This window comes from Sorghum bicolor, chromosome 3 (assembly GCF_000003195.3).
Source record: "Sorghum bicolor cultivar BTx623 chromosome 3, Sorghum_bicolor_NCBIv3, whole genome shotgun sequence".
In the NCBI taxonomy this organism is placed as follows: domain Eukaryota; kingdom Viridiplantae; phylum Streptophyta; class Magnoliopsida; order Poales; family Poaceae; genus Sorghum; species Sorghum bicolor.
In genome coordinates, this window is record NC_012872.2 from 67,187,008 (window position 1) to 67,199,673 (window position 12,666).

Genomic DNA, 12,666 nt, shown 5'->3' on the forward strand with positions numbered 1-12,666 from the left:
GCATAGCATCGTTAACTTCTAGAATAAATCTAGCAAAATACAAACACTTGTGCTAAGTCGAAGACTTAAACCTGAATATGAATAAGTAGGTTCCACCATAGAAACCTAACCAACATCTATGATCTTCGTGAGCAAGAGCAAGCATGGAGCTGGAGCATCAATGTAGAACAAGCGGTTGACGGGAATAGCAATGTTCTTTTGGGATTGTGGATTCACCGTTTATCATTGAAGTGAAGGACCCTTGTTGAATTTGTTGCTCTGCTTCAGTTCCAGGACGCTGACGCAGCAATCCAACACAGTCAGAGTTACAGTTGATTAGTTGATTGATTAACACTTGAGAAAATTTATTGGTACGGCATCTCTCAACTTTTAGCCTACAGTACACACAATTATCATTGTACGCAAAGGAAATGTGCACGTGTACGAACAGGTTAGTTACAATCGATGGGGAGAGCAGAAGGATCATCCCTGCAGGCCGCAGCAACAAGACCAGTCTAACATCCTAAAATTTTGCTCCTTTCAAAATAGATGAAAATTAATTTAGTTTTGTATTTAATATTTTTCATTAGATTAAAATTTATCATAAGGCTTAGCAACATGGTTGTGCATACATGCTGGTGCATATGATTTCGGGTGATGTCTGCTTATTGCTCCTTTGTGTGTTGATAGTAAGAAAATATTTTAAAATACGTTTAGTAGATCGACCTTTCTTATTCGGCACGTATTTATCTTTTTCTACAATCAAATTCCTTGTCTCTTAGCTCAAGATTTCGGTCAGAATCTCTCAGAATCTTTTCTTTCAAAACCTAAGTCACTCATTTGAGTTTCTCGTCCATCAAGCAATCTTTATAAACTTCTCGGGTATTTTTTCTGGCCTTTTTAGATGCCCCAAATTACCTCATCATGAGCTTCAAATACTTTATTTGGGTTCTTCATATTCCGTAATGTCTCTGATAATTTTCCCTGAATTTTTGGAGCTTCCAGAGTATTTTTTGCGCCTTAAATAATAATTATGGACTTTTCTATAGTTATTTTATCTATGAAATTAATTGATTTCGAAAATAGAAAAAAAATCTGAGCATAAATTTTCCACGGACTCTCTCAGGCCTATACCTTTATTTACTAATAGGCTTTAATAATTAATTAGACCTATTAGTGGAGGTGGATGGTGCAACATCAGTTAGTACCATATTGTTATTTGATGTAGATGTGGAGAGTTTTTCTCCCTATATATATATATATATATATATATACCAACCTCTTAGGTTGAACACACCAAAACTACCATATGAGAAGCCCCTAGTTTGGGAAATCTCTAGTGTAGTAAATTAAATTTTTCTCCAGTCCTCGTCTCGTTGACATTACCTTGGCACCATGTATTGTCAAAATCGTCATCAGACTTGATCGGAGAGAACTCCAGTTTGCTGATGTGTATGTGCGATCATCATCTATGTCCGAGCAAGCAAAGGCATCTAACAGCAGCAGGTCAGCACGCACGTCTATCTAGTGCCTGCATCCATTGTCGATTTTCTTCTGATCACCTACCTCCAGCTAACGATGATTTATCCATTTAATTATTTAAATCTATATTCTTTCATTTGGTATGCCTATTAAATTCTGTACGGAATCACCCGTAGGGTGTAGGTGAATGGTTATATATATAGTGTATGTGTGATTGTTGACGTTAATTATATGTCGCATATTTTATTTACACTTAAATATTAACTTGATTAAGGTTAATATGCAACTTGCTTTGTAATTTAAAATGATATCTGTTTATACGTACTGAACAATATGGCGCTGCCTACTAATTCTCCATGCAGTTCAGAAGTAGCAGCCGGCCATGTCATCTTTGCTAGCTCGATGATTTCATCATGATGTTACACATACATATTTGTCGTTTTTCTTTAGAAAAACAAATCTAGAATACAAAGAAAATACACTAGCTTGTTTAGGCCATATCTTCTCCGTTTTAACTTCGATTTTCGTGATCTTTACGTCTGTGAGTTCGTAGCGATGAGTAGAATCATTTTATAAACTTTTCATACTGTTTTTATATGATTGGTGTACTGTTCTAATTGTAGCCTTGTTTGCTTCGTGTATGTTTCTTCGATTGTTTGTGTGATCGATGATCGTTAGACGGTGAGCAATTCGTGGTGATCAACAGTGCTCCAGTGATCAAGATTAGAGCCTTGGACAACTAGTAAGACCAGTGAGATGCAAGAGCATTTGGATTAAGGCAAGTATAGTATTTGGGTTTTATGTTCTGTGACCATGATCCTGTGACTAGATTAATGTTAAGTAATAAATGTTAAAAATGACTTTTTAACAACTTGATGATTTGTCTGTACGTGATCACCCGGGATAACAGTGCAACCATGAGGGCTATAATGGCTCTGGCTTTAGCTCAGTATGAAGACCTTTTCTAGCTTGTTAGAGGTTACCCGAAAGGGCGGAGGGGCTGAACCGTTTTGGGTATAGTGTGGCCTCTGTCTGTATGTGTATAGGCTGCGAGTCATTGTGCCATCGGAAGGGGGCTCTATATCTGCGTGCAAAGGAAACTTTGCGGCCCTAACATGTTAGACGAACTTTTGAAAGGCTTCATAGTGATCCCTGCCGACCTTCCTTGGAAGTGGGTTAAGAGGCTGATCACCTCGGGCGAAAGGGTAAATCATGACTCATGGGTAAAGATGTACAACCTCTGCAGAGTGTTAAAACTAGTATACTAGCCGAGCTCACGGTCAGGAGCGGTGGGGACATCTACATTAAGGGTGATGATTCTTGTGTGTTAATATGCTCATTATTTATTATTTAATGCTTTACATTATTTATGTCACATTGATCATGAGATTGTGGGATCTATATAATCTAGTTGCTATACTTGTGGAGTTCGACATGGACTCACTCTTGCTATTTTCCCCAAACCTCGGGAGAAGTTTAGGCTTGTGATCAACCAGACAGTTGGATCCTGTAGAGAGAAGTTAATACTCGAAGTTCGGAGTTGTCTATCCGCTGTTTGCTATCAAGGTTGTCTCTTTTATACTATGTACGTTATATAATTTATGCATTGTCTTTTGATATTACCCTTTATTTGTAGCTATATGTGAGATTTGACTTCTAAAACTCATATATAGTGCATATCTGGTTTCGTCAAATTGGGTATTACAACCAGCACGTGGACAAGTTTCATCATGAGCGTCCAACAGTTGACGGATTAGTGGTAATGTATATTGGTCTGAGCTATCGGATTCATACCTGGTACGGTACCATTGTTAGTTGGCAGCGAGCAGTCGATTCATGGCGCGTCTATAGCGACTGTGAACTGGAGGGGGGCCAGATGTTTCCTTTGTGGAGGATGTTGATTTTCATTCATAGCGCGGCTAGCGATCATATGTTGCCTTTACGGCAATTATCCGTACTTTTCAGGTATAATGAAGTTGTTTTATGGACGGTTTCATGTAGCTTATGAGGTAGTAGTTGTCACACAAAAAAATGACATATTTCTTCTACCTCCTCTCTTTACTGCATGTCACAAAAAATGACATCTTTCATTCTTTCTTCTCTTTACTGTACGTAGCAATATACTTTTATTAATTATACTCTTCCAAATATTTCTTAGTTGGTCATGCCTAAGGACCTCTCAATGGGAGGTAAGAAGAGGTAAGAAGGAATAAACAAAGCCTTTACCGGGATGTAGTCTTAGGCCTGGTTTAGTTCCTAATTTTTTTTTTAAGATTCTCCGTCATATATCAAATCTCTAGACGCATGCATGGAGCAATAAATATAGATAAAAATAATTAATTGTATAATTTATCTATAATTTGCGAGACGAATCTTTTGAATGATTAGACAATAATTACCAAATACAAACGAAAATGCTATAGTAGCCAAAGCTAAAATTTTTGGGAACTAAGCAAGGCCTTACTACAAGGTAGGAAGGAATAGAAAACTAAGATGTGGGCAGCAGGCTTACTTCTCTTTTGTTCTCTCTCCATAATATGTTACTGCTCTGCATGTGTCCGACCTCACTTTGCTTCTGGATCAACATTGTGAGCTGGATGCATCACTTCTTCCATCTAGTCTTTGGGCCCACGCTCTGACCTTAGATCAACATCACCGATGCACTAAGGGAGATTTAAACAAGAAAGGATTTGCTCTCTCGTTTAATGACTACTTCCTCTGTCCCCAAATAAATCAACATCTTTTTTTTAGAATTACACAGTACACAAAGTAAGACACTCATAACACATGCACACTCACCCCTATGAACACACGTACACAAACTCTACCCTTATAAATATCTTAGTTATAAGTTTGACCTACTTTTTATATAAAATGAAATAAAATAAAATATCAATATCTATGACACTGGATATACACTTTAAACATATTCTGTAGTGGCTATGATAATAATGATTTTTTGTCATAGATATTTGTGTTTTTCTCTATATAAATTTCTTCATAGTTATAAAAGTTTGATTAAGACAACTCTAGAAATTGAATTATTTGGGATGGATGTAGTATTTTGAGAGTTTTCTACCCAAAGTTAGGGACCTCTCTCAAGGCTTAGGAATTTCTATTTTTGCAGGTCTCACTTGGTCAATTTGGAGACCATGAATAAAATGGCAATGGAAAAGATATTTCCTAATAGCTCAACTAAGGTGATATTTTCGTCTTTGTTGTAGAAATTAGATTTTTTTTAGGAAGAATTTTATTAGTTTATAGTTATTACGAATTGATACAGTAATTATGAATTCACTCCTAGCCCCTGCAAAAGCACGCAGCCTAAAAAACAAAAAGGAGAACCTGAGACTAAATCATGACCCATGTGTCTAGAAGAAAAACATCGTAGATGGTTGCGCCAATTGTTGCAAAGCAACTGCAACTAAACGCTGCAAAAATTAGATACATCTACTCAAGGAGAGTGATCACGAGACTGTTGCAAAGGTGGTGAACAAGGTGAAGAGACCTACTAACTACAAGGAACATGCTATCGATGTCTCTAAGCTCTAACTTTTGTAATATAGTAGGACAGCTTTCTTTAGCGGGATCTTCTGCTCTTTTTGTTGTGCTCTTGTTAGTCAGGGATAATAAAGACCCAGCTTTAATACTCGTAATTATATATGTTCCTTCACAACAACAGAGTAGTGAATCTTCTTTCAAAAGAAATACTGTAGAGAGGTATGTAACCGTGAGAGCAACGATCGGTGACATGCTTGATGGAGATGGTTGAACCACGGCGCACGGCCAACCAATTGTTACCTGAATAACCAGTGAGGTTTTACGATTAACGTCTGGGTAAAAGAGGAAAGTAACCTTTTCTTCTGGTGATAAGGCACACATTGGCACTTGTGATGCCCAGCTTACTGTACAAATATAGCTAGTAGTAATAGTCGTCGTCTGGTTAACTAGAGAAGTGGTAAGCCCTTTTGTCACTGTCGCTGCACCAACTTTGGTAGCTTCACGTCAGTGTTCTGTGGGCTTGAGTCACTTGGGTTATTTTTGCATGCAGTATATATATACATATACTAAAACCGCTGGGGTCTCTGATCTTTTGATCCCTTTTGAGATATCTACGTACGTATGCATCGCCATTTTATATATCCTATTCCTAGACTTTTGAGCTGGTTTTGGTTACCGGCTTCTACAGAAGCAGAGGAGCTTCATCAGGGGACCAGGCGAAGGGGAAGTCAGGGCACGACCAGGTCATCATAGGCGGCGAGTCACAGTGAGGAAACGCCGCAGAAGCCCACGGCGGCGGCACGGAGGCGGCCGAGCCGTCGTCGCACGAGTCCGCGGTCAGCACCAGGCGCGGCTGCGTCGACACAGCGTCACCCGCGCGTCCGATCTGAGGCGGCCCGGGCGTCGCCGTCTCGCCTGCAGCAGCCGTGGGCCCTCCTCGCGCTGCCTCGGTGTCGCGCCCGCGCGTCGTCGTTTGCTGGCTCGGTGGCCAGCCGCCGCCCCCGTCGTCGCTTGTTGCGAGCGCGGCTGACGCGGCCGGGGAGGAGGAGGAGGAGACCCTGGCCTGCTGCTGCTTCGTCTTCGAGGCCGCAGCCGCCGCCGCCGCAGCGCCGGACAGGTCAATCGACAGCCACTGCCGGCGCGGGAAGAGCGGCTGCGGGCCGTGCAGGTGCGGACCCTCGTAGGTGACCATCAGCATCTCCGGGTCTTCCGTGGATTTCTCCACGTGCTTCTTCGCGCCGCACCGGGAGCTCGTGCACTTGTAGTAGCTCCTGCGTCACAGACAGGCGTGCACACAGATTTATGACCAGCGAGTAGTTTACATCGCTTTTTTAGAATAATATGGAATCAAAAAATACTGTCTTTTATTAGACTCACCATGAGAATTACTTTCACAAGAAAATTTACATGTTGTTAAATCATACTACCAATAATTTATAGGAACTGATGATGACTGAAAGATTTACATATTTTTTAACTTAGGATAAAACTATAAATGATCAGAGTTTGTTCTGAAAACGGAGGAAGTATCGGTCGTCAACGTGACCGAAACAAAATCTATTCTCGCTAAACAGGTGGTACGCATCACGCATTCAGGTTTCCTGGACCTGAAAAGACAGGTCATCCTGAAAGACTGAAACCAACCCTTTTTAGTTAATTTAGAGCCAGTTAATGAGACGTAGATGGTTGTTAGTGGTTGCCGTGCCGTGCACATCTTTATTTATTGTTCGGTGGCCTTGTTTAGTTAGCATTTTTTTTTATTTTAGGTATGTAACACTTTTGTTTGTATTTGGTAATTATTATCTAACTATGAACTAACTAGGCTTAAAAAATTTGTCTTGTAAATTACAGATAAACTGTATAATTATTTATTTATTTTATCTATATTTAATACTTTGTCCCTGTGTCGTAAGATTTGACGTGACGGTGAAAATTTTTAGGAACTAAATAAGGCTTGATCCTGAGGATAGTCAGTCCAACGGGTTGAATAATGATAGATCCAGTGACAAGGAGGGACTATATGATGAACTCCTGCTAGAACAGTTATTTCTGCTTCTAGGCGGTAAGCGACGCGAATGTCGCTATCAGCTGGCCTGTTTCTCTAATCTAACAATAAACATTTGACAAGCCAGGTCTTGGCAGGTCCAGCAGGAAAGTGTAGCACCTTTCTTTGTTAGTAGTCTTACTGTGTATGGAGTAAGTTTGCACTGTCTTTACACAGTGGCACCACAGAACGGCGAGATGGTTTATAGTATGTGTCTCCGTACTCTCTTTACTGCTAGCAAAGGCACTGGTATAACCAATAATCCACGAGATGGTGCTCTGAATTATTAGTGGCCCTACATATAGTACTCACGTTCTATCAACGAGGCAATGTTTCCAGGGGGCTGTTATCAGCGCCGATCCTACAAATTTGAGGCCTCTTTGGCGGATTTATCGCAACAACGCTTTAAAACTATAAAATCTTATAATAATATAAGCTAATTTTATTCATAAAGGGAAAGACAATTCAATCATATATAGATAAACTACTTTTCTTGTCTTTTTTATTTCTTTTCACAGTCCCGGCCAAATGTTTCTTAGGCAATATTTAAAAATTCTAACACCTGACCTAAACTACAAGAAAAATATGACTATATGAGTACAAAGTTCTAGACAAAAATTAAACAAAAAACCTAGTGCCTAGACAATTAGGACGTGAACTAATTCAGAATCAGAACCAAGATTCATAAATCATAAAAAAAATAAAAGGGTAGAAGGAAATAACCAAGATCACATGTCGTAGTCCTCGTCGAGCCATATCGGTTGGTCGCCACTATCGTTTGGATTTTGGAAGAAGAGAGTTCGGGCGCAGAGGTTTTGGTATTATTCACTAGCTTGTGATCGTGTGGTGAACTGGTGATTGTATCGTCGATGTTGCTGCGTCTCTCCTCGCTGTTTCGCCGTCTCAGTAGAAGTCCAGAAGTCGCGACTCGTGATCACTATGTGTGGCAGCGTGTGTACGGGTATTGGTGGCTCGTCTCCTTGGCTCACAATTTTTTGGGTAATAGATCACTGCTCCAGATATATGTATGTACTAATAAATAAGGACTATAGTTAAAAGGTATATAGTATTATATACTAAAGCTTAGGCCCCCATCCCGCGAGGGCTCTCAGCCGTCGCACCTGCTGCCCTCCCCTTAGGGCCGGCACTGGCTATTATATGCCGCCATGGCTGCCTCGCCACCAAAACGGAGCTCTTTCTCTTTTTTTCTTCTTTTTTTCTATTTTACAAATTTTGCTCAAGTGCACTGAACATAGGTGGAGTCGGCCAGCTTATACTGCAAACATAGAAATTTACTAGATGCCAACTATTAAAAAATCATGGCTATTTCTAATAAAACACTATTTCTAATCGACCGAATGAGAAACTTTTCAAAATGACACATGATGCCCATAGTCTGATTTTAACTACCCTTTAGCATAAATCGACTCGAGCTAGGGTTTCTGTGCACCCAACTCGAACCCTATCCCAGTTAGCCTCCCAAGGGTGCTGCTACTGCATTTTGTCAAGGAAAGGATGAAGATGGTGTCACTCGATGTTGTCAAAACTATGAGTTTGTTTGCCTTGATTTTCACAGATGGTAGTGATTTGTTCCTATTTCTCTTGACCTGATTTTCGGATGGATTGGTTACTCTGTTTGCAAGATTACTGTGCACATTCCAATTTATTATGAGATTTGCTATGACGGTAGGCACGTGTACTACGAATTGAAACCGCATATTTTCAACTAGTTTTCTCTATATGGATATAACCAATTTCAAGGATCTATCAGTTTGATATAGAAGGGTAGTCCACTCTAACTTCTTAATTACTAGCTTGCGACTGAGAAATGCAACTGACATCTACTGCTATTGGGCATTAGAAGGCTATATATGTGACTGTGACTAGTGGCAGTAACTTAGCCAACAGTAGGCTAGCTAATCTACTCCTATTGGGCATTAGAAGGCTATATATGTGACTGTGGCTAGTGGCAGTAACTTAGCCAACAGTAGGCTAGCTAATCTACTGAGCCAATACAAGATTCATATACCAATGTTGATCAGAAAGCATCTGTTGATCTATAGGGCATCTTCTAGAGCAAGTGCACAAGTTGGGACAAAGGAGTCAAAGAATGCAAAGACATTCAAAGAAGCAAAATCTCTTAGTGATGATGAAGAGACATGGGTTCAAGGCCGGAGGGCTCGAGAGGGCAAGGTACCATATATGGTGCGTGCCATACCTTGATCTAAGGGTTCAAGGGTGGAGGGCTCGGTATGGCAAGGTATGGTTCATGCCACACCTTGATTTGGCCATGTATACTCCTTCATTGTTTGAATGTAATATGTGTTCTCTTTACATATGGTCTATGTTAAGCAATTTGCAGTGAATTACATTATGTGTTTTGGACAGGGTCGTTGATCTGCTAAGGGAGGACCATACAATAGGTGCTTCTGCACTTAAGGAGTTAGATAAGTATAGTATAAAGTTGTCATATATACTATATGTTTTTGGGATGGAATAAGAAATATAGAAGAAATAATAGGTAAGTCAAGGCAGAGGCAGAGAGGACTAATCTTCGCATGCAGTTTGGTAAGAGAATTATTATGCAAACGAGAATAAGTGAGGTTTAAGAGGATACTTGTCGACTTAAAGACTTGTGTGTGGATGGGTTCTTCAAAGGGTGCAGTTCTATCTTCCAATATAGAAATAAGCTATATCAAGGTATACATGCATGTCGTATATACTGTTATCATGCAGAACAATATGAATGCATGAGCGGCGAGCACACTGATTTGTTTGTCACACACAAAAAGGTACTACTATAGAGGAGCAGCCTATTAATGACGTATATAGTATAGTTAGCTAACCGGTGAAACGAGTAAGAGCTGGTACAAAATGAGTCTTTGAAAAAACAGAAGTTACTATAGATCGGAGTCGGTCACACAAATGCTTTCTCTCTAACTAATAATTACTCCTTTTGCCAACCTCTTTTCACTCCATGACATATACAACAAGTATAGTCCTTCTCTTCTTGCTCTCGTACGTGTCAGTACTTTGGTCTATACCCCGGTTCCCTGCCAAAGGCCTTCATGGCCTCATCTGCCATCTCCAGTCATCAGCTCAGCTCATGCATGACATGACTTGAACAGCCGCTGTGAGAGGGTCTGCATCCGGCACTAGCTACCGGCCGGTAGAATCCAGAAACGTGTCCATGTCTGGTCTACCATCGGAGATATCTAGCACACACACGTACTCCATGCATCGACCGTGACACAAGCCGACACTACACGACCAACGCAACGTGTGCTGCTGCAGCGATTCTGCTCTCCAGCTGCATCGAAACTGCTAGTTCATGGCAAGCGTATGGCCGCACCGCTCCGGCCGGCGGCCGAGCGCACACGCCCCTGGGGTCGTGCCGGGTATTGTTCACCTGCGCGCGGCGGCATTGTTTAAAATCGCGTGCATATTGCATGATTGCATCGACGATCATGCCATAAGTTGACAAAATCTAGATGTGCAGTACGTAACAGTACTACAAGCGATGCAATCATATGGTAGGTATGACCAATTTGACAAAATCATAACTTATATGGCATGATTGCATATGTATGTTCCTGCGAGATCACGCATGTGCATACATGACCCCGAATTAGACGGTCTATTTGCGATCCAATGAATATATGTCAAGAACAACACGAGCAATTTTGAAAAATGCTGTAGTTTATAAGGGGAAAAAAGATTAAGGGTCAAATTTAACAAAGAACGTGTACTAAAACTCTTAGAAGTAGAGCTAGTAGACTCGTGGATCGTGGTACTGCACCTGGGATGGGGGTTGTTCTTGATGGACTTCTGCCCGTACTTCCTCCACTTGTACCCGTCGCTCGGCGTCTTGCCGCCGCAGCTCCTCACCTTCGTAGTGTACTTCTCCGGCGCTCGACTCAGCGCTCCCAACCTGCCACTTCAATTTTCAACCAAAACCATGCATGTGTCGTCATCAGCCATCTAGCTACCACCAAGATTTTGTTCAACCCATGCACGGATCGATGCAGTAGGGGGAAACCCCTCCTGATTTCATCAAAAAAGCCATGAGATGCATGCACCTACAGATGCATTGTTGGGCTGTAGCGGCTGCTGCTCCAACTCCAAGGGTACGGCCTGGTTGTCGACAGCGCTTTCTCGATGTCCCGGATCGTCGGGCCGGTGTACACCGAGCACAGGGCCCTGCTCACCGCCTCCGGCTGCGGAAGCAGCTCCCGGTGCTCGGCAGCGGTGCCGCCGCCGCTGATGCACGGCGCGGCGGGAGCAGATGACGCGCCGCCTGTGTCACGCGAGCAGTGCTGCTCCTCCGGGTCGTCGCCGGCGGGGACCTGCTGCGGCGGCGGCAGGGTGCCCAGGAGGAGGCTGTCGTCGCTGAGGAGCTCGGTTATGAGCTGCTCGTCGAGCTCGCCGGGCCAGACGGCCACGTCGGCGGCGCCGGGTTCAGGGTGCAGCCCATAGTCCCCATCTCCCATCAAGTACAGGTTGGAAGCTAACAACTCATCTAAGGTAACACAGTAATGGGACGACGGAAGTCCCTTTTATATAGAAACGTGGAAGGGCAATTCTTCTGTCTGAGATACGAGGTGCGTGCGTGTCCCAAAGTTCAAATCGGCACTCTGGACCAGGGCCTTGTTTAGTTCCCAGAAAATTTTGCAAAATGTTTCACATTTCCCGTCACATCGAATCTTTAGACGTATGTATGGAGTATTAAATATAGACGAAAATAAAAACTAATTGCACAGTTTGGTTGGAATTGACGAGACGAATCTTTTGAGCCTAATTAGTCCATAATTAGACAATATTTGTCAAATACAAACGAAAATGCTACAGTGTCGATTTCAACTAAACAAGGCCCAGTCTCTCGTGGTGGGGGGTGTGGAGACTGGAGTGCAGTACGTGCAGGGGACAGGTACGATCAATTTGTTAATTGCAACTCTTTTCCTTTGCTAATTCAAAGAGAACTAAGCTCAGTCTCAATGTATAGTTTCATGATACTGTTACCAAGACTATAAACTAGGTAACCGAGCCATATGAGTTTTATGGGGATGAAACTTCTCTCTCATCTGATAAAACTCCTTTATTTAATGACCCTGCCAAGTCAGCAATTTTGCTTCATTCAACCAAGTTGTACAAGAATTGAAAAGCGACCAGTTTTCGTTCACCCCTGCCCCCAGCAATGGATGATTGGATGGTCGACAAAAAAAATGCAGACGGAGTTGTAAATGGTGATTAAAATTTATCATGTCTTAAATAAAAAAAAAGTTTGAATAACCGGTGCGCCAGCCCTTTTGCCCCCCCTGGTGTCTGCATCGATCAGTTATTGTATAGATTGTGTTATTATAAGCTGCTAAATTCTCAAATCAATCGCTAGCAGATGATAAGTGCCACCGTACACTAGTGCCACCGTACACTGCAACACCGTGCATTCACTCCTGATAACATGTGGCAAGTGCCAACTAATAATTTGATTAGTTTAAAGTTAGGCGAAAAGGAACGATCACTGTCGTCCTCCACTGAATGCGCGGATCCGTACTGGTGGGACACACCGCAGGAAATGCAATGTCCTTCTGCAGAGAACCTATGATTGTACCATTGAGTTGAGGATTATGAAATCAAAATCGCATATAGGAGTATGATGAAAT

At 41.9% G+C, this 12,666-nt stretch overlaps 1 protein-coding gene across 1 annotated transcript; it reads right to left on the reverse strand.

Moving 5' to 3' along the window:
* Positions 5,282-11,577, reverse strand: LOC8058893 (WRKY transcription factor WRKY62). The gene is made up of 3 exons (XM_002458704.2): positions 11,090-11,577; positions 10,806-10,943; positions 5,282-6,233 (listed from the first exon to the last, which is right to left on the reverse strand). The coding sequence occupies exons 1-3, from the start codon at positions 11,494-11,496 to the stop codon at positions 5,645-5,647; spliced, it is 1,134 nt and encodes a 377-aa protein (XP_002458749.1). The 5' UTR covers positions 11,497-11,577; the 3' UTR covers positions 5,282-5,644.